This window comes from Podarcis melisellensis (assembly GCF_964234715.1).
Source record: "Podarcis melisellensis genome assembly, chromosome: Z".
NCBI classification, from domain to species: domain Eukaryota; kingdom Metazoa; phylum Chordata; class Lepidosauria; order Squamata; family Lacertidae; genus Podarcis; species Podarcis melisellensis.
In genome coordinates this window covers 38,470,769-38,493,991 of record NC_138547.1, presented here as the reverse complement: position 1 = coordinate 38,493,991, position 23,223 = coordinate 38,470,769, and the positions used below count along the sequence as shown (strand labels likewise).

The 23,223-nt window shown below is 42.2% G+C and overlaps 1 protein-coding gene and 1 pseudogene across 2 annotated transcripts in view; one reads left to right on the top strand and one right to left on the bottom strand.

Annotated features, from left to right (window-relative positions):
- The window catches only part of LOC309362159 (glutamate receptor 3), a 206,118-nt gene that overhangs the window by 86,718 nt on the left and 96,177 nt on the right, over positions 1–23,223 (top strand). Inside the window, exons 4-6 of the mRNA XM_081897719.1 lie at positions 1,291–1,478; positions 15,997–16,050; positions 19,726–19,887. Of these exons, the coding sequence (XP_081753845.1) occupies positions 1,291–1,478; positions 15,997–16,050; positions 19,726–19,887 (404 nt within the window). The remainder of the gene's footprint in view (positions 1–1,290; positions 1,479–15,996; positions 16,051–19,725; positions 19,888–23,223) is intronic.
- Positions 1–23,223, bottom strand: part of LOC309362141 (mothers against decapentaplegic homolog 3 pseudogene) — a 117,915-nt pseudogene that overhangs the window by 16,199 nt on the left and 78,493 nt on the right. The window lies entirely within an intron of this gene.

Here is a 23,223-nt window from a genome sequence, read left to right as displayed (position 1 = left end):
AAGCGTAAATTTCCCACTGTGCTGCTCTTTGTTCGTTTTATGCTGCCTCCCTGCTCTGCTGAAGCTGTTAAATGAGTCGATATTACCTTAATATGAGCTTTAAAGGTGTTATTTAATGCCATTACATTCTCCATTAAAAAAAGAAAGAAATGCACTACATGAAGGGGGGGGGACACACACCTCTGAATACCAGTAAAACCACATGTCTACATTACTTGCCTTGAGATAATTGCCACAATATTTTAATTGCCATTTTCTCCTTATGCAGAGCTCAGTCTGGGCTAGTTATGGGCCAGACCGCACCTCCCAATCAATTCCAGTACTGCTCCATGCCACCTTGGAAATATGATAATGTCAAACGGAAGCTGCTTCATGTAATATAAGGCTCCACCTGTACTCAAAGCAGTATTCACCTGTATTCAAAGCAGTATCTTACAGCTTGAAACAGTCATGGTCTCCCCCAAAGAATCCTGGGAGCTGTAGTTTGTTACACCTTCCATTGAATGTACAAAGATCAATGCTGGGGTGGGAAACATAATCCTCACAATTTCAGTGAGCATATTTTGAAGGTGTGAACAGCACTTTTCAAGTTGTCCTTTGGGCTGCTGATTAGGCCAGGGATGGGGGGACTTCCCCAGGCTATGCCTTCTCCTAGCCACATTCGCTCTCCCAAGGTCTCAGCCCTTACCAGCCTTGCTTTGCACCCTCCAGTTTTTCCCAACCTGGAAGGTGCCCTTGAACTTGACTGGATGGAGGCTAAAGAGGGATGTACATGTATCTGTACTGCACTGAAGTAACATTCACTTTTACTGCTCTGCCCACCTTTCCATCTCTGGCATGTGATTCCTGGAAGGTTGTGCAGAAGTGGTCCACAGTCTGGAATAGATTTCCTCTGCAGCATCAAGCTGATTGCACATGAGGTCATCTAAAGGAAGTTACACAGTTTCGTTGGTGTGTGGGTGTGGGTCTGTGGGTGTGGGTGTACTTGCCTGGTCTATGGCAGCAGGATGAATGGACTTGAAAATTGTCAAGGCACGTGTTAAATGTTTCACGGACAATCTCTATGTCTTGGCAACTCTGCTAAATCCAGAGGGTTACTACAAGCAGGAGGGAAATTACAACTGGATTTCTATTGTTCACAGAATGCTCGCAGGTCATTAATTTTACTGGGTTATAAACACTGCAGCTGCTTCCAGATGAAGCAGGAGCTTTCTTTCCTTCTTTGTTTTAAAATCAACTTGTCCCCAGACTTTCTGTTTTTAAGTCTTCTTTCCCCTTTTCTTTCCCCAGGATTTTCCATTCTTCAGGCAATTATGGAAGCCGCCGTGCAAAATAATTGGCAAGTGACTGCCCGATCCGTGGGAAGCATAAAAGATGTTCAGGAGTTCAAGGCAATCATTGAGGAAATGGACAAGCGGCAGGAGAAAAGATACTTGATCGACTGCGAGGTTGAAAGAATAAACACCATTTTGGAACAGGTAGGTTCCCTTTTTGTAATGGGCATATCATTGTGCAACAGTTTTATACATAATGCACATTGCGCTCCACCTTACCGGATGTGTGAATTAAAAGATTGGGCTGCCTGCTGTTGTTACCAAGCATTGTGAGCCATCCTGCATTGGGCCTGCAGCACCACTGTTGCCTATTCAGAAGAAATTTATGTTGGGGAGAGAGATTTGGGAGAGATTCTACTCTCCAAAAGCAGAGTTAAGCACAATGGTGATTCTTCCAAGCACATTAAAACGTTGTTAGATTTATATTGGCTCTTATCCACCTTTAAACAAGCATTCCCCACAAAAATACCTAGGCCAGAATAAATCACAGAAACTTAGCTTTGCAGATAAGTGACTGTTTTACTCATAGAGTTTCCAGAAGTTGCATCAAACAAGTCTCCATCTGCTGGCAGTAAAATAAAGATGAAAAAGATTCCAGATGACTTAAAAATAAATGTACTTGGTTTTCTTACCAAAAGGATCATACACTATTTGGGTTAGCGAACATACAGGGTTTTACAGAGATTCAATTCACTTACGTGCAGCATTTGCTGAGTTCGGAGAACAAACAAAAAGAGGGGGAAAACAAGGAGGCAAAGCTGCTAGGAGCAAGCCAAGCTGTACTCGCTGCCAACATGAGCTCATGGCTCACTTTAACCCTTTTTTACATGCAAGGGTGAGTCAGTAACAATTTACTGCACTGTCACTTTTTGTTCATTCATTATTTAAAGCATGTCTACCTTGATCTTCAGCCAAAAAGCCCTATTCCTTTTTGCCGGCAATGGCTTTTATAGCCTGGCATGATGGTGGAGGGATGTAGTGCTGGCATTCTGGCCTTGGGGGTGATTCCTATCCCATGTGGCTGTGCTGACAGCTGGGGAAAACTCATGAGACCCAGGAGCTAATTAGCACCCAATATGGGCTCTCAGGGGCAGGCCTCCCCTGCAGACCTGAGTGAAGACTTCACTCCCATGGGAAGCTGCTTTCTTCTTAGACCATTAATCCATCTGGTTCAATGTTGTCTACAATGAGTGGCAGCTGCTCTCCAGGATTTCAGGGAAACCTTACCTTGAGATACTGGGGAATGAAGATACAAAGCATGTTCTACCACTGAGCTATGGTCCTTTCCCAATTGTGCCCTGTTGTGACAAGACAGCTCTCATAACTCTGCATTTGAGATCATTATTTCTAAATAGGGTTGTTAGAGAGGGCTGTTATGTTTGTTTGTTTGTTTGTTTGTTTGTTTGTTTTAAGGTTGGGGGAGGGCTAGCAGAATATGCACTGGACTGTTTTTAAAGCCTGATCTGTGTAAATTTGGAATAAAATCATTTGATTAAAAGTGCACCATATGATAGATTATGAACCACCAGGGTTGTCCTCTTGTACTTTGTGTGAAATGTCATCAGCGCTCATGGCACTATCTAAATAATATATAAAGAATTCAATTTACTGAATCTAGTATTTGACTTTACAGCTTGGAATTTAATGGAAAGTCACAACTGCAGCCCAACTGTAAATTTGTTTACTAGGAAATCAGTCTCCCTAAGTTCAGCAGGGCTTTCATTCCTGGGAAGCATGCTTAGGCTTGTTGGCTAAAATTTCACAGAGCATTAGCATATTTTCCTGAGCAAATTTTCCATTATTGACTGATGGCAAACTAGCCTCCCTGCTATAAGCAATTCAGGAGAAGCGCTGAAGATGAGAATTGGTTCCGACAGCATTCAGCTCCAATCAAGCTGTGTGTTGAATCTGCATGGGTAACTGGGGTGCTTGGGTCATATCCTGCTGCTTTTGAACTTAGCAGGAACATTGCAAGAGAGCCATGATGTTGAATTGCATTACAAAAAGCTGGCTTTTTGGTGATAGTTGGGAATTACCCATAAACATCCTTAGTTGTATTTTTCTTCTGATTTACACTGAAGATCCTATAGGTTTATCTTCTGATCCTTTCATACAGATGTAGTGGAACTGCGGGTTTCTCAACCTGAAATAGGATCCTTTCCAAACAATGGTACTGATTCCTGGTATTACTAGGGATCTGAAATAACAGTTATGAATTTAGCTCACACCTGCTACATAGAACCCTAAAAGGGTTTGGTGGTCAGCACAAGTTTGATAGTAGGGATGGGGGATAAATATGATTTAGTTCATATTTAAAGACTAACCTACTTAATTCTCGCTTTCTGAAAAAATACACAAACAGAAACACAGCCATCTTTTAAAATTCATACTCCTCTGAAAGTTGGGATGCAGTTCTTTAATCAAGTAAAGTGTACAAAAAGGAAATTGGAAATTGGGACAGAAGTGCTTTCATTTTGATTCATAAAACTAATGCAATAAATCACATGCCTGAATGCACCCAGGAAAAACTAAAATTATATTGAGAAGAGGGAACAGACTTGCATTCTGTTGCTCTAGAAGGAGGATCAGAAGCAGTAGGTTTCTACTACTGTGGACCAGGAAAAATACCTTGGGGGCATATTATATGGCTCCATGAAGATGTCAGCCCTGTGAATAGAAGCTGTGAAAAATGGGTGGCAGCTGTTGGGAAAAGTGCATTTTAGGGATCATTAGGAAAGGGGTTGAAGTATTGTAAGCCTGCACTTGGAATACTTGGAGAGGCTGAACAAGGAGAAGTCTGTGATAATACTTAAACTGTGATAACTCCAATGAAACTGAATGTTGGAAGATTCAAGACAGAACAAATGAAAATAGTGTGGAAACTTGGTTTTCAAATGTAACGCATTCGGAAGACTATTCGAGTTCCAAAACATTCAAAAACCAAGAACTCAATACGGAAGCCTAAAAACGGAAACATTAATACAAAAAAACTCAATACAGAAGCATTCAAAAATGGAAGCATTTAGGGCATTTGAGTTCTGAATCATTCGTCAATGGACACATTTGGAAACCAAGGTTCCACTGTACTTATCCACACAGTGTACAGTTAAACTATGGAACTCATTTCCATAACAGTGATGGCAACCAACTTGGGATGGTTTTTTTTTTTTAAGGATTAGAAAAGTTAGTGAAGGATAAGGCTATCAATGTCTACTAGCCATGATGGCTATGTTCTACCTCCACTATTGGGGGCAGTATGCACATGAATCCCAGCTGCTGGGAATCAAAAGTGGGGAGAATGCTGTTGCACTTATTGTGGGCTTCCTGTAGATATTCAGATGACCACTGTGAGAACAGGAGACTGGATGAGATGGAACTTTGATCTAACCTAGCAGGCTCTTCTTAGGTTCTTATGAATGGTTTCTTATTACATCTGAATTGGGCCTCTAGCACCCATGAGGAGTAGAGTTTAACTATGGAACTGACTGTCACAGAATATAGTCATGACCACGAGTTTAGATGGGTATTTTGTTTTTAGGATTTGTTTTTAAGTGGATTTGATAAATCCATGGTGGAAACAGCTACCAGTGGCATGATGACTATATGCTACTTCCAGGATCAGAGACACCATGCTATTGCTTCACTGTCAAATGCAGTATGTGCCTGAATGCCAGTTTTTGGGAAGGGTGCTGTTTCACTCAGCTGATTGCAAGCTTCCTAGAGGCACCACTTCCTCTAATAGCAAACTCGTGATGAGTACCAAAAGGACTGGCATCAAAGCAGGGCTAAGAGGAAACAAGAGCTGTCGCCAATCAGGTGCCATCAAGATATTTAGAACTACAGTGGTACCCCTGGTTGTGAACGGGATCCGTTCCGGAAGCCGGTTCACAACATGAAAAGAACGCAACTCGCATCTGCGCACGGGCGGGTTGCAATTCGCCGCTTCTGTGTATGCGCGTGTTGTCATTTTGTGCGTCTGCACATGTGCGAGTGGCGAAACCCGGAAGTAACCCTTTCCAGTACTTCCAGGTCACCGCAGGATATATCCTGAAAGAACGTAACATGAAGCGGACATGACTGTATTAAATTTCCTCCCACAAGAAGTAGCAATGGCCACCGACGTGGATGGTTTTAAAGGGTCATTAGACAAATTCATGATGGACAAGACTGTCAATGGTTACTAGCCATTGAGGCTGTGCTCTGTCTCCACTGTCAGAAGCAGTATGTCTCTGAACCCCAGTTGCAGGGAAACACACTCAGGACCTGCTTGCAAGCTTCCCAGTGGCATGTGATCGGCCACAGTGAGAATAAGACGCTGGTCTATGTGGGATTTTGGCCTTGTTCCCAAGGACTCTGTCCTTAATAGCCAGGATGCTGCTGCCACTCCACTGCTGCCAGTATGTTTCCGAACAGAATTCAGAGTGTTGGTGCTGACCTTTCGAGCCCTAAATAGCCTCGACCCAGTATACCTGAAGGAGCACCTACACGCCCATCATTCAGCCCAGACACTGAGGTCCAGCACTGAGGACCTTCTGGTGGTTCCCTTCCTGAGAGAAGTGAGGTTACAGGCAACCAGGCAGAGGGCCTTCTCAGTGGTGGTGCTCACCGTGTGAAACACCCTCCCATCAGATGTCTGACATTCAGAAGACATCTGAAGGCAGCCCTGTTTAGGGAAGTTTTTAATGACTGGTGTTTTAATGTATTTTTAATCTTTTATCAGAAACCGCCCACAGTGGCTGGAGAAACCCAGCCAGATGGGCAGGGTATAAATAATTATTATTATTATTATTATTATTATTATTATTATTATTATTATTTTCCACCTGAGGTGCTCAACTCATTCTGCCTAGTGGTAGCAATCTGCCCTAAGAGCCATGGCTTGCTTTCCCAGTCAGGATTGATCTACCCCTGGGTTTACTGCTATATGATTTACATTTTCTTTCTTTGAAAGTGTTTGCTTCCTTATTTCCAGCTCAACTCCTTATCACCACACAAGGTAAATAAATAAATAAATAAATAAATAAGACAATCTCAGGGAAATTTTAAACACTTCTTAGATCTCTGCAGTAGGGATAGTCAAGGGGAAAGGAGAGGTCCTTTCTTCTTGGCAACTGTGTTTGGCTGATAATGCAGCACTGTGGGGTGGGATAACTCTGGATTTGCATATTTTGGATTGTCTTTTTCCATTAAGCTTAGAAGAGAATTTACCCAGCCAAAGGAAAGGAAAGCAAGCAAAAGAATTGAAATGAATTATATATGCTGTTGGTGCATTTCACTTCCTCTGGAGAATGAGTTTAGCATGTGCTTTCACACATTCTGATCACTGTGGCACCATTTCTTAGACAATTAAAATGGGAGGTTCATTTCACTCTTATGTCTTGAAGATTTTATTTATTTATTTAAAAAGCTAGAATTAGCCATTCTGTGAATCAAGCCCAGAATGCCTTATTTGGATGCAGACCAAGGCAGGCCCCAAATCAATGTAAGACAATGTCCAGCATGGCTAACTTGAATTCCTCTGGTTTCAGCCCACTAACTCCTGCAGAGGCATAATGGGAGAAGTCTTCTCTGGGCGTGGCTCATTTTGCATGGTGTGGAAACAGTGGGCAGGGAGAGGTTTCTCCTCCCTATCTCATTAGCACTAGAACTTGGATTCACCCATTGAAACTAATTGGTGACTGAGTCAGGATAAACAAAGGGAGTCACTTCCCCCAGTGCCTAACTCGTTTATGAGATGTGCTGCCGCAAAAAGAGGTGGTGACAATCACTTGGATTTGAAGGCTTTAAAGGAGGACATGATACACTCATTGCTACTTTTAAAACAGTGAAGGGGGAGGGACAGTAAAGGACATTTTCTAATGAATGTAGTAGATGGAGTATAACAATATGTCATGGGGCCCTGAGTAACAACAGTTAGTATGTGAATGTGGATAGAAGGAGCACATTCCTGTCTTATACTGAGTCAGATACTTGGTCCTTCACCCTCAGTACTGTTCACATTGAGTGGGAGAAGCTCTTCAGGATTTCAGCTTGGAGCCTCTCTTGGTTCTGCCTGGAGTTTTCAGGAACTGAACCTGGCATCTTCTGCTTACAAAGCTTACTGAGCTATGGCCCTTCCCACTCACGTCCCGCATCTCCTCCAAAAGAAAATATAGAAACTGTGATTTAACAGGTACAGGTAGGTGCCAGAAAAAATAGAGGCAGGCCCTGGTAGATATGGACAGTTGAGATATAGGGCTGCAAACGAGAATGCTCCTGTGAAATATATGCAGTGCTGTTTGCATTTACATCATTTGTAGTCTGGAGGGCTACCCCCAGTCTGCACATATGGGACTTGTGCAGCCCTACATGGAGATGATGAGGAATGAAACTGAAACTGTCTGCATGCAAAGATGTTACTCTAGCACTGAGCTTCAACCCGTCCCCTGCTTCACAGACACACGGCTGTTTTCACCTGTGAAACATTGGACGGCAATGGCAGACTCCTGGCTTTAAAATTTCAGAGCTGCCCTGTGCAGTGCCTCCTCTCACCTTCTGTTGTTCAACATTGTTGCAGCACCCAATGCAAGCAAACTGGGCACAAAAATGCTGCAATATGGGAAAAACAGCAGAAAAAACCATACCCAAAATTGTGAAGGTACGTGCAGGTATCAGCCACCCCATCAGTTAAAAATGGGTTCCTACATCAGCCACTACTGTGCTTGCTCACAGAGAGAAGCTCTTACTGTTTCCCCTCCATTCAGAATGGAAGGGAGGGTCGTTGTCCAATCCTAGCTTCCAATAAATGTTGGCATTTTTTAGGGGAAGGAAAGACACTGAGCCAGTGCAAACAATGGCCAAGCAGGAAAAGCAAACTGTTTCCTGCGCATTGTGGGCTTTTGAAGGGATATGTACTGAGGTAGTGGTGGGCACACTGGCACAGATGCTACACTGGGCACCCCTGCTGTAAGCCTAAAAAAAAAAACCTCAGTGTTGCCATGCAAGCAAATGCTGTGCTCCAGTCCTAACATTTACATCTTTGTTCAGCTTAAAATGAAAGATCATACATGTTGTTATTTTTAAGGCATTACCTTAATTTCTGCATCTGTCTCTCAACTCAAGCAGTGGGGTGGAAACTTCACTCGCAAGCAGAGTCACTCCTTAATTAGTTTCCAAGGCAACCTCGGGGGGGGGGAGGAACTTGGTTAAACTGAGTAGGAGAAAGCAGAAGAAAACATGGCAATGTCAAATGATAAGATAATGCCCTAAGAATTGAGTTTTTTCCAAGTAGCTTGGTAGATGGAGCATTTGCTCCATGTGCAAAAGATCCCATGTTCAATCCCCAGCCTGTCCAAGAATGATTTCAGAAGATCCCGGACTGAAAATCAGAAGAGCCTCTACCAGTCAGTGTAGACAGTACTAAGCTAGCTGAACCAATAATCTGACTCAGTAGAAAGCAGCTTCCTATTCTGCAACAGCTCTTCCTTCCAATGAATGTGTCCAGAACAAAGAGGTGAAAATCTCCTCCTGGTTCTTTGTCCCACTTGGTTCTTGTGTTACACTTCATATAGTTCTAGGTTCTCCTATGTAGAAAAAGTGGCACGTGAATTTCATGTGAGCAAAGGCAAAGCTGTCACCAGCACCACCCAGCTGCTTCCTTGCAAGTAAATCTGCCAGTGGGTAAAAACCCCAACCACTACATGTTATGGTTCAGGTTTTTCCAAGGAGCAATCCTCCATTTACTTGATCTATTAAATGTATTTGTATTGCACTCACAGTTTGTTCCAGTGCTTCTGGGTAACTTACATAGCCTGCTTTCCTTATATTGCCACATCACCTTTGTGAGGTAGATTAGGATGAGAGTGAGTGAGTTGCTCAAGGGCTCCCATTGAAAGATGCCAACTACATGAATTAACTCTGCCCCCTTAACAGCAGATGGGCATATAAAAATTAAAATTAAGTAGACAGGGATTTTTCCTGGTGCTGAGGAAGAGTAATAGGAAAAGTTCCCCAGGAACTATCCAAAGTTTTCTGAACTGTCCCCCTTTCCAAGTAAGATGCAATCACATATCAGCAAAATCAGGTTGCATAATTTTAGTTGATTGGGAAGTTTTATACAACAAGCCTGCTTCCTCCATTGGGATTTTTAAGCTAAAGAATGGGAGAAATGCGCTGAAAAATGTGGGATAACACTCAGTGTCATCTAACATGTCTGCAAACAAATCAGAAGGAATGCTTACGAAATAGCTGGCAACGTCTAATCTCCTACACAAACAAATCGGGATGAATGCTCAATAAATAGGTCATCGGGAAGTGCCCTGACATGAAAGCTCTCTTTCATTTTACACCCTACTTGCTGCTCCTGGAGAAGTTGTAAGTTAGGTTTCCTAAAACCACAGCTGGGCAGAATGCTATTATCTCAGAAATAACATTTTTGGAAACAGCGCTGCCTTAGATGAATCCCATTCTTGATCAATTCCCCAGGGTTATATTAAGTTTGCCCAGCTGATCTCATTCTCTGTTATAGGCTTCACCATCCTGGTTCACCCCTAGAGTGTTGGACTACAGCTCCCATCAACCCCAGCCAGCATGACCAATTGTTGGGGATGATGGGAGTCCTGTCCAAATCATTGGGCAGGAACCAGATTGGGGAGGTCTACTCTAACTGTCTCAAAAACAACAACACAGGAGTGCTTAGAAAGCCTAACATACAGAAAAATCTTCTTTAAATGCCTTAATTTCAATGTGAATGTTACATGCACATTTTGGCTATTTGCTAGATGCCACCTTTAGCACTGCAGTCATAAAGGAAGAGCAGCCTATTCATTTTTTTTAAATAAAATAATGAACTAAAACAAAAAATGGTAGACAACACAGAAGATTCTAGTGAAAACAAAGAAATAAAGAAAAAAGACTGTGCTTACGTGGGTGCATCTTATAACCATTTTCAGTAACCCATAAAAACTGCTGTCTGTCCATTGGAAAAGTACCTCATTGTATGGTGCTTCTGCAGAATGAGAAAAATGCATTGGAGCAGGTCGATCTCTCATTGCCACCCCTGCTTAAGAGGCATATTTCTATGAGTTGTCACTTACTGCAAAACCCACGAAAATCTTTAGCAACGCCGTGTGTCATCTTCGATATTTTATCTGGTGGAAAAATATAATGGGCTCAGGAATATCTGAAATGTCACCTTTGGAAGCAGCAAATAGAAAAAAGAAAACACTGCAGCAAATGGTTTAACCCTCGTTTTAAAAGATAAGCATGGATCATTAGGCATTGATAGATCTGGGGAGCTGAAAGCAATGCATTCACAGTGTCTATCCTATATCCTTCAATAAAACTATTGTAGACACAGTTCCAGGGCTGGCACTAGGCCGGAGTGGGCCCTCAGAACAGGAGTGGCCTCCATGCCCCACTTCCACTGGCCTACTCCATCATATCTGCTTTTCTTCCTTTCTCTTCTAGAAGATTGTGTAAATGATACAGTTCTCTGCAGATAGGTAGCCGTGTTGGTCTGCCATAGTCAAAACAAAAAAAATTCCTTCCAGTAGCACCTTAAAGACCAACTAACTTAGTTCTTGGTATGAGCTTTCGTGTGCATGCACACTTCTTCAGATACAGTTCTCTGCAGTCCTGGTCTTTTCCATACCACTTAACAGCAACAGACACACTTCCATCATCTCAGAGGCCCATCTTTGTCCCAGGAATTCCAAGTGTGTTGAGGGAAAGCAAAGATGGTGGCTAGAAAGCTTCTGAGACGAGAGTTTAGTGTCTGGTACTGAGCATCAACAAGGGAAGGGGGGATGAAAAGCCACAAGGGCTGCAGAGCGACTGGACTCTACACCACCAAGTTTCTATAACCAGATGATAAAAAAACCTCTTTCTTTCCTCTGAAAAAAACCCCCCATAAACTGGAGAGGAAGATCTGGGTTCCACTGGGCTCCATGGGGCACACCAACCCATTGCTGGCACCAGCATTGTACAGTTCTATAACACACCCACAAGTTGGAAATTATGAAAATCATCCATGGGCAGGGGAGTGAGCAGATCATTTGTGTTTACCACTAGATTTCTTATGAAGTACAGTGGTACCTTGGTTTATGAACTTAATCCGTTCCAGAAGTCTGTTCTTAAACCAAAGCATTCTTAAACCAAGGCATGCTTTCCCATAGCAGCGGGGGACTCAATTTACAAATGGAACACACTCAACAGGAAGCGAAACATGTTCTTATTCCAAGGCAAAGTTCACAAACCAAAACACCTACTTCCGGGTTTGCAGCGTTCTTAATCCAAGTTGTTCATAAACTAAGCTGTTCTTAAACCAAGGTACCACTGTACTTAATTTCTTAAAGGTTAATGCTAAAGAAAGAGCCTTATGTTGTTGTTTACCTGCCTGTCTTACACAATCAAAATAAATAAGCTGGCTAGGCTAAGGAGCTGAACAAAGATTCTCTGCTCTCATTGTAACAATTCTGTCAGTTTTCCCTCCAGGTTGCTAGACTCAAAAAATGTATACACAGTTGACAAGATTTATATGTTCTGCTTCTGTATTTCTGCTTTGTGGAAAGGCATTATCAAATTCATTTGCTCCTGTAGGGCCAACGCCAGTGTAGCTGATAGGTTCTGATAAGCTTGCCTCTCTTTCCATTCAGATTGCTGCAATGTTTTCTCAGGCTTACATGCCGTTAGCTCTAGGCTAGGAAGATGTGCTGAATTCTAAAAGTACTATTAGGGCCTAATTAAGACATTTTCCCTCTAACGAGCTTCGATTTCACCACATATATAAAACAAAACCTGATAAATTTCTTCTGGAAATGCTGCTATTTTCTCAAGCAGGGATTTGGCCGCTGCTGCACAGTGATCTTATAACCACATGATGCTTTCAGACTCTCTGCAGGAAATCTATTAGATTTCACAGAAGCTATACAGAGTGTCAGGTGCCCTGTGCCACGGACCCAGCAAGGCAGGGCTGGGCAGGGCAATATCAGAGCAATGAACAGAACAGATGTAGTAGAATAAGGATGAAGTTTTCAGGGTGAAGTTTCAGGGTGCCAGGAGTGCCAACTTGAATAAAATTTGGGGGGGGACCCAGGTGAGAACCCGCCCTGCACAATCGATCACAAGTTGCAGCATGCACAAACCATTTGAATGGCAGTGTCCATCAATTGGGGGGGGCTGAAATATTTTATTGGGGGGCTGAAGCAACCTCAGCCCCAAGAGGTTGGCTCCTTTGCTACCACAAATGTATGGTGAGGCACCCAGCTGGCCTGGTCTCTTCTATTTTTTTTTAAATAATTTTTATTCATTTTCCAAATACATAATAAAAGACAAACAAAACACAAAGCATACAAAACAAAAACATACAAAACATTTAAACATGTATAATTTCATAATCTTATTTTCGTGCACCTTCTTTCCCCTGACTTCCCCATACCTCCCTTTCGCTGCATCCTTGTTTTACAATTCTTTAGCAACTCCTCTAGTCAATTATCTATTTGATTCCCTTTCATTAAATTTTCTTTAATTTGTTAGTTACAGCTGTAATTCTCTGCTTCTTACCCCTTGACATCTTAACACTCCTCAACTTTACAACAATTTTTAAGATATATTTTAAATTTCTTCCAATCCTCTTCCACTGTCTCTTTCCCCTGGTCACGGATTCTGCCGGTCATCTCTGCCAGTCCCATGAAGTCAATCACCTTTGTCTGCCATTGGCCTGGTCTCTTCTACAATACCTCCTGTATACCTTAGTTCCTCATTTTTTGGGAGTGCCTTTTAAGTCAATCAACCCTTTTTTAAAAGAAAAAGAAAAAATGATTCTGACCTCTGCAAGTTGTTATTGGTTTGGTTGACACCAACCATCTTTTGTTCTATCTTATCACTTTGCTTTACTGACTTTGAAACTTGCAGGGAGTGTATGCTAAGGTTGCCATATTTCAAACAGTGAAAGTTGTTGACCTTTTTTTGGCAAAGTTGTTGGGCTTTTGGGGCAAAAATGCAAAAAATAAATAAATCCACTTTTAAAGCTATTTTTTATGGGAAGTCGACAAAACAGCCCTGCCAGCATGGGCTGCCATACATATGAATTTTCCAGGACATTTTTCCCTGATTTGCACCCGTACACTGCTGCAGAATTCTGGTTATGTCCAGGAAATCCCGGACATATGGCAACCCTAGTGTACATGTGAACGTGCAATTGTTAACATATTCCTGGTATTCTTATTGTGCAGCTGAGCACATCATTAAAAAAAAAACAAAAAAAACCTCAGATATGCCATCAACGAGCAGAGTCCTGCCTTAGTTTCAAAACAGCTTTGCCAAATAGAGGGTAATTAATGAACTGTTTGCCATTTGCACATAGAAATGACTGGATTTGGCTGTGTGGGTAGCAGACGTTCAAAGAGCAGCTGCAAAAGATTGTTCCCACTTAATCCTGGCAAGACAAAGACAAACTAAATGTAATAACATGGCATTTTCTATGTAGAAGCAGAGGGAAAGGTAGTGCAGATTCTGGTTTTTTTTCCAGTAGAATTATCTGTCTCTGAAATCTAAATGAGCACTGCTTCATTCTGATGATTACCGTAACTTTGCCTTCCAGTATATATTTTGAAAAGTTGTTTGTCCATCTGTTATGCATTTGAACACCTCTTAAGATCATGCCACCAAAATCTGTGCATATCAGAGATTAGGAATTTGTGAACTTCCAGATCTTCTTGGACTGCAGGTCCCATCAATTCTGACTGAGGCTGATGGCTGTTAGAGTTTGACAACATCTGGAGGGCCCCAGGTTTCCCATCCCTTGTCTGTATAAAAATATAAAAGTAGATTATTTGGGGACAGATCATTGGTCCATCTAGCTAGTACTGACTGCTCTGATTGGCAAAGGATGTCCAATGTCTCAGGACTAACACCCTTTGTAACTTGAAGTTGCCAGGGATTGAACCTGAATCCTTCTGCATGCAACATCTACTGTTGAGCCACGGGTTTACAATTTTGTCTAACTTCACAGTTACAGAACACATAAGGTAAAGGTAAAGGGACCCCTGACCATTAGGTCCAGTCGTGACCGACTCTGGGGTTGCGGCGATCATCTCGCTTTATTGGCCAAGGGAACCGGTGTACAGCTTCCGGGTCATGTGGCCAGCATGACTAAGCCACTTCTGGCAAACCAGAGCAGTGCACGGAAATGCCGTTTACCTTCCCGCCGGAGCGGTACCTATTTATCTACTTGCACTTTGACGTGCTTTCGAACTGCTAGGTTGGCAGGAGCTGGGACCAAACAATGGGAGCTCACCCCATTGTGGGGCTTCAAACCACCAACCTTCTGATCAGCAAGCCCTAGGCTCTGTGGTTTAACCTACAGCACCACCCACGTCCCTACGGAACACATAAGTTTAGTCAATTCTGCATTACACATGCATGTGTATAAATATATACTACATGCAAGATTCAAAAGAAAGATAACATTACGGACCAGACTCTCTTGTTTCCTACACATATTTCTGGTGTGGTCTCCAGGTATCACATTTGGACTGCAGGCTAGATGTTGGTCATCCATTATGCTTGAACCTGTGAGTGTGGCACAGGCTTTGGCCCTCTGTGCTGACCAATAAGACGCAGGGACAGTGCTGCAGAGGCAAAATCTCTGGAAAGGATGAACAGCTTTGTTTAAAGTACTTAACAACACATGCCTCATTCCTTAACAACTCAGGGAGATTTCTCCATGGAAACCTAACTGCATATCTTGAGTCATTGTGTTGTTCTGTGCCAAGATCTTCCAAGGTTCCCAGGAGTACTGTGGCTCAAGGAGATATGGAAGCCTTGTCTGTGATCTTTTGCCTGTTCTGTAGATACAAGTCAACACTTAGATGCCACTGTCACCAAGCAATGGATGTTCATTTGTGAAGGTGCCCTAAGTATAGGTTGCCAAGAGAGCTTGTTGAGCTTCCATCTTGGTAAGGAAAGTAAGAAGTGTCACTTAGACAAAAGTTGGGGAATGGCCATTGTTCCCTGGTAGAGCATCTGCTCTGCATGCAGAAGGTCACAAGTTCAATCCTATCATCTCTAGTTAAGGCTAGGAGATAACTCTTTCTGAACCATTGGAGAGCCACTGCTAGTCTTTGTGGATAATACGGCTGTGGATAGACCAGTGGTTTGATTCAGTATGTTCCTTTGATGCATTCCATGCAGGATTTGCATTAAGGTGTTCCTTCCACCAACAGCACCCCAGAAATCTGTAGACTCCATGTTTCTTTCGCAGTCAGCAGTTCCAAGCAGAGATCTATGCAAGACTAGACGAGATTAATATGATGCTTTCATGAACAATGTGTTCTATACCCAGTCAAGGAATCCTCACCATTCTCAGTATCTATGCAAGGCTAATATGACCTGGGGAATAGGCACACATGATCACAAAGTAGAAAATCTACCATCAGATGCATTCCAGCACAAGGTTCCATACATTTCAAAAACGGAATTTGCATGGGAGAAGTCCTTTGTTGTGAGCTTTTGTGCAACACTTCCCTGTGTGGAAGCCAATGTGAATAGCAGGGGTCACCACAGAAATCCTTGCACGTGTGCCTCAAAGTCAACATCACCTTATGCTTGCCTTTTTATTCATGTGGAATTACCTGCAGCTAAATAATGTGTCTTTTTTTCCCTTTCTTTATCCCTTATACAGGTTGCAACCCTTAGTAAACATTCCAGAAGTTATCACTACATGCTTGCTAATCTGGTAAGACCTTCTGTCTCTCTCTCCCTCCCTCTCTCTCTATCTATTTATTTATCAATGTAGGAGATTTAGCATGACTGCGGGAAATAACATACTGACCTTTAAGTCATGCCATTCCTAATTGCCCAAGCAAACTGAAGGATGGTCACTAGAATCTGATGAACTGTGTGCAGCTAGTTCCATATTCCCAGGATTAATGTTTCAAACCACCTCACACTTTACCGTCTCACTCCCAATAAAAGCAAGAGTGGTACACGAGTCAGAAAGCTAGCTTAGCAGCCCTTCCCAATCCAGTGAGCTGCTTCTGATGAATACATCCTATCCAGATCACAAGAAGCAATCCTTACATTCAACCTAAGCAATTCTGGAGCCCTCTGTCCAGTTCAAAAGACACTGACAAACTAGAATAAGTCTAGAGGTGGGTGACTAGGGCCTTGTCTGCACTGTACATTAAAAGCATCATTATACCGCTTTAAAGAGTCATGCTTTCCCCAAGGAATCCTGGGAACTGTAGGTTGTTAGGGGGCTGAGAGTTGTTTGGAGGCCCCTTTTCCCCTCAAACAGCTACAATTTTAGAGTTCCCTGCGAAGAGGGATTGACAAATCACTATGAGAATTGAAGTACTTCTTTACATAGCACGTACAGTAGTTAACTATGGAATTCACCCTTTTGCCTGAAGCAGTGATGGTCACCAACTTGGAGGACATTTTTATATTTAACAAAAAATGGACAAATTCATGGCAGATAAGGCCCTCAATGTCTACTGGCCATGATGTCTAAACTCTCTCTCCACAGTCAGAAGAAGTGTGATTCTGAATACCAGTTGCTGGAAACCACAGGAGAGGAGGTTGTTGCATTCTGGTCCTCCTTGCAGGTTTCATACAGCCATCCGGTTAGCTGCTGTGAGCACAGGATGCTGAGTAGATGGGCTATTGGCCTCATCCAGTCAGGCACTTGTTATCCTCTCTTAAATTGAGCCCAGAAGGGAATAGGAAGTCAGTGAAGACTGAAATCTTGGCAAATTTCTTTTGTATTTAAGGGACATTTCCAAAAGGTTCCATTGAGCATGTGCAAAGCTCAAGGCATTTCTAAAGCACCTATTTGAATCCTGGCCAGAATGTATTTCCCAGCCCTTGCTGTGTGGCTTTGGAACAATGCTAGAACTGGGATGTCATAATCATTTGTTCTCAGTGACTGCCTCTTGGCTTTTTACTGAAGCTTCCCTGCCCTAATAATCTGAAACTAATTCATAATTTGTATTTCATCTCAAATTATGCCACTGAGAATCCAGATCTCCTTTATAATGCTTCAACCTCACTGCTAAGAAGTACGATATTGTGCTTGGTTATTTTACAGTTGTTATGAAGACTCAAAGTTAATCCATAATTCTATCTTGCCAAGTTGTCAAGCCACTTAACAATTCATTTGTCCAATTCCAGGCAGTACATCTAAAGCATATTGTGGAGAGAGTAAGATATAACTTGTTTCATATATTAAATAACTAGATATAGTGTGCCCTGTGTATGTCTATTTTTAAGAGGGCCAGCCCAAGACATTTTGGCACCTGAAGTGAACCACAGGGAGCAAGGGGAAAGTGAAGATATACACCAGGAATAAGCAGGGATTAAAGTTCTACATCAGGAACAGGGGTTGGGTTGGGGGCATCAAATCAGCCTTTGATGGTTGAAGTGTTAATCAAAGGCTGTTGCTTGGGGGAAAGGGGGCCCACTCTAAATCATGGATAGGTGTAGACCCCAGGAGACCCCAGAAAACAACCCCCACCATTTCCTCTTTAATGGGAGGGGGTCAGCAGGCTGCTATGGAGGTGGCATGCGAGGAGCCCTGCTGAGGTGTGCTGGAGTTGTTCCTGCCACCACGGCAGTGGTTGTGGTGGATGCATTCCTTGAAGGCCAGATCTATTGCCACTGTGAATCCTGCCGCCCAAGGCGGTTGCCTCACTTTGCCTCATGAATGGGCCAGCCCTGATTTTTATCATGTACTTTATAACAGGTTTTCCCCAAGGGTTTCTTCTTATGGCATGAGAGACAGACAGAGAGAGAGAGAGAGAGAGTTTTGAAAGTCTTCTCTCCACTTCCCATGTGTTGCACGCCACCCCAATCTCCGAGCGGAGCGAGATTCCAGGGGTTCCAGGCGTTTACCCAGGGTTCGTGTTTCCTTGGGGTATGAGGCACAACAGACTGTGGTGTCTTTGTGATACATGGTTTATTTTCCTGCAATGGAGGTGTTCGCAGCATCAATACCCCAAAAGGGTCTTGCTCCTCCCATAGACGCAGCCTTGGTAGGGCCAGCCTGCAAGCATACGCTGTTTGCTGAGACCCTTACAAAAGGTGCTGGACTGTAGAAGTTGGCTAAATACAGCAATGCATGTTCTTAAGTGTATATGTGGGATTACTGAATCTGGATCAATTAAATTCTTCCCACTCACTATTCACAAAAAGGGCCTGGTTAATGTAAAATAAAAAATATAAACAAGAAAGAGCATAATCAAGGTTATAAAGCATAGGAGAGGTAAAAAGGTAGGATTTTCCTAATAAATAGAGAGCATATAATGTAGAAAAATAAAAGCAACAAAACGCAAAATGAAAGCAAAAAGTTGTGATTTGGTGGGGGAAGAGAGTTTTGTATATTTGAATTTGACACGTAAGAAATGAAATCCCACCAAACAGAATAGAAATGTCCTCTACAATAGACAGAGTCTACATAGCACAGAAATGTTCTCTACAACAGCCAGAGTCCACATAGCATAGAAAAGTTCTTTACAATAGCCAGGGTCCACATAGCCTTATACTACGACAAGAGTTTAGTTCTGTAGTGTCTTCCATTTCTGGGCCAAAGAGGTTTGTCTTGCAGCCAGCATCCATGTTAAGAAGAAGTTCCATTGATTGGGAAGATGTGGTTTGATCATCCCACAAGTTCAAAAGGGTGAGTTGCAGGGAGGCTTGGAGGGGACATTTTTTAAAAAATAAATAAATTGATACTTCTTCAAATATGTCAATCTAAAATTTGAATGTGAGAGGGCATTCCTACCATAAGTGGAAAAATGTCCCCCTGCTACTGCAACCACCCCAACAGTCTTGAGGATATTTGATGTCATATGAGAAAACTGCACTTGTGGTGCCACCTATACAGAATTTTTAGACAACAGTCCCTTAAATAAGGTGATGCTTATTTATAAGGCTTAGACACTTAATTGCATCCCATCTGTTTTCAATTGTAGGTCCTTCTGCTAGCTACAATGTCTATGTTCTATTTCTCTGTCACAGGCAATATGCCTCTGAGCACCAGTTGCTGGAAATCGCAGGTGGACAGAGTGCTCCTGTGCTCAGCTCCTGCTTGCAGGCTTCCAGTAGACATCTCGTTGGATACTATGAGAAGAGGATGTTGGGCGAGATGGGTCATTGGCTTGGTCCAACAGGCTCTTCTTATCTTTTTATGCATCTATACTGCATTTCTGAATTTCAAAACAGTTATTTTTTTGTATTCCAAAAAAATAAATGAATGTATTTCTAATTCTCTCTCTTCCAACTTGAAAGTCAGCAACAGTTTATACACCCAGCAGGATAAAGTGGTTAAGCTGTTCCTGGCATGTGTCGCTTTAGGATGGAGACTGCAAGATTGATTCCAGGTCAAAACAAAAAAACTATTTTGTCTTTCTAGGGTTTTACAGATATTTCACTGGAAAGAGTGGTACAAGGAGGTGCCAATGTAACTGGATTTCAGATTATTAATAATGACAATCCAATGGTCCAGCAGTTTATGCAGCGCTGGGTGAGACTTGATGAAAGAGAATTCCCCGAAGCAAAAAATTCTCCGCTAAAGGTAAGTGTTGTGGAGCAGTGACAGAATGGGTAAGAAATATGGGTCTATAGCTTTTTTAAGGTAGATACTGGATCTGAAAAAGTTGGAGGCTACTACGCTAAAACACATGAACTCTGAAGGCCGAAATGAAGTTATGAAGTGACCACTTTTCAAACCATGACCATTGTGGCAATTCCTCTTCTTTCCCTCACTACTAATTTGACTTTGCTCTCTGAGATCTCAGGTAGGAGTCTTTTCCCAGCTCTATTGGAGATGCAGCTTCTTGGAACTCAATATCTGTTGACTGATGCTAATTGATATCTGCTGACTGAAGACTGTGTTAGACAGACCATGTACATATTAGGTAAAATTCTGGAGATATCGATCTTCCCTTGATCGATGGGGCCGCGACCGGGGACAGCTTTACGATCCGCATCAATCACCTACAGCGGTTTATAACGGGTCCGGCACACTTCTTCACAGCTGCGCCACTGTTGCTCCCTTCAGGTCACGGCTTAGCAGAGTTGAACAGCGGTGTAAAGCAGTCTTGCTTCGATGCAAGCATACACAGACAGGTTCGTCTATTTACAGCTCTTTATTAAAACATTACAGCAAACAAAGTCCAGGGCTTCTTTCAGCCATGTCTCCCTCACAGATACACAGAGGGAAGAAGTGAAAGTACAGGGAAAAACTCCTCCTTCTTAGCTTCTAAAAGCTTCTGTCTCCGCCCAGCTTCTGTAAGCTGACGTTAGCAGGTGACACACACCAGGGGAATTTAACCAGATAAATTCTGAACCATCACAAAAATGTCATACAAAAATGTGTGTAGTGGGAGAAATTTCCGCAAAATGCTAAAGACTTTTACAATAGCTTTTTTCAAACTCATGGAAATGTGGATATGGTCAAACTTAATCCGTTCCGGAAGACCGTTCGACTTCTAAAACATTTGACAACCAAGGCATGGCTCCCAATTGGTTGAAGGAGCTTCTTGCACTCAAGTGGAAGCCATGTCAGACGTTCAAGTTCCAAAAAACATTTGAAAACCAGAGCATTTACTTCTGGGTTTTCTGCATTCAGGAGCCAAAATAATGGAGGCGTTCGAGAACAGAGGTTTGACTGGACTGAATTTAAGCCTGGTAAACTGAGAGAAACCAAAACTGACATATTCACCCATTCCTACTTGGAGGCAGGACAGTGCTATCTTGTCCAATCCAGTGCAAAGATCATTGCAGTGTGCCCTGTATCAGAGCTCTGTAGTGTAATTTACTATAGTTTAGGCCTGAAAATAACTGATTTGGGGGCCGGGGACAAAAAAAAGTACTCCTCTGGCTTTTAAAAAATACTCTTATTGTTGGGTATCACTCAGGAACGAAACTAATATTTGCACATCTGAGGAAGTATGCATGCACATGAGAGCTAATACCCAGAACAAACTTAGTTGGTCTCTAAGGACAATTTATTATTTTCATTTTTATTTTTTTGACTGTGTCAGACCAACACAGCTACCTACCTGAATCTAATATTTGCACAGATTTACTCCTGATTTGTTAAATTTGTACAGTATTTATGAAAGAGACAGCCACTCCCTTTAGAAAACCATCCTGACAAATGAATGTACAATGTCTGGGACTAAGAAATGTAATTGGCTAGAGACTAATGCCCTGGTGTGTTGATTTATTCAGTATTTCATCTACTCTTTCCTCCTTCCCTCGCTGGCTTTCCTTTGCATGCTCATGCATTTGTTAGTAGAATACAAATAAAATAGAAAATTTGATTTGTCTCTTGGCATGATTCCAAGGAGGCTGCAGTTGGGTTTCTGATCATTAAAGCAGGCCTGGCCCGAGGGAGAAAATACCACTCTGTGAGCTTTATGTAGTAATAGATTGGACAGCTCTTACAAAACCCTTTTCTTGTCTATGTAAGAGCAAAAGTTGACTCTAATGCTCAGTTGTACGGTGGAGCTGTTCTGTGATATTTGCTAGTTTTAACTTTTTAAAAGAAGCTCTAACAAAAAACAAACAAACAAGTGAAACAGAAGAAGCATTAGTTAGTTAGTTAGCTAGTTAGTTAGTTAGTTAGTTAGTTAGTTAGTTAGTTAGTTAGCTAGTTAGTTGGTTTATTAAAGATTGGCTCCTCCCAGATATATTTGGGCTACCAACTACCGTGCTAGGGAAATGGGTTGCAATTTAAAACTCAGGAGCCTGATTCCCTCAGATATTGCCTATTTGTCTTAGAAATACAAAGTTCTTCAGAGAGGGTGTATTTATTTCTTTATGGGCTTCTAAGCAAAGGCAGACTTTTTTAGGGCAAAATGATGTTATAGGGTTTGTGTAGCTGCTGGGAGCATAGATCAAGTGCCTCCTCAACTTGGGCCACATTCACACTATACATTTAAAGCACTTTATACAGCCATGGCTTCCCCCAAAGAATTATGGGAGCTGTAGTTTGTTAAGGGTGCTGAGAGTTGTTAGAAGACTCCCATTCCCCTCCCAGAGCTAAAGTACCCAGAGTGGTTTAGCAGTTCTTCTTCCCAGGGTACCTTTAGGAAGGGAATAAGGGGTCTACTAAGAACTCTCAGCACCCTTAGGAAACTGCAGCTCCCAGGATCCTTTTGGGAAAGCCATCATTATTTAAAGTGCTTTAAATGTATGGTTTGGCTGTGGCTTTGATGTCAACATTCCACCATTTAGTTTAGTAGAAGTGAAACAGGAGATAAAGGGAATGTTTTGAGAGGTTGCCACCCAGTGTCCATAGGGTTGTATCCTATAATATGGGATGGGGTTGGGGGAAGGAGGGTTAGTGATTTGTGGGTTTTTTGTTATTGTTTTTAGTATTTTTAGTGTTTTTATCTTGTATTTTTATGCTGTGAAATGCCCTGAGATCTAAGACAGAAGGGTGGTATACAAATTAAATAAATAATAGTTCTATGCATAGTAGACCCACTAAGTTAATAGACATGGCTAACTTAGGCCCATTAATTCCTATGGGTCTACTCTGAGTAGTACTTAGTTTGCTACGACCCACTACTTTTCATATTAGCCTTTAACTCAGAGTTGTAGCACAGTAGTCGTCAACTTTTTCAGAACCCACCTTCAACCTTAGCTTCAGCCATGCTATTAAAATCATACACATTCTTCTTTCTCTGTATGTTCCTGCTTCTCCCTCTTCTCTGGTTCATACATAATGCTAAGCTATGGTTTGTTTAGCCAAACTATGGTTATTCTGATTGTGTAAACCTAGCCCAGCAGACTATTGTTTATTGTCTACCAACAAACATAAAGCAAAGCCATGGGTTGTTGATGGCTCACAAACCATTACTTGTTTTAACTATGTTATGATATGGTGTCTGAATCCAAC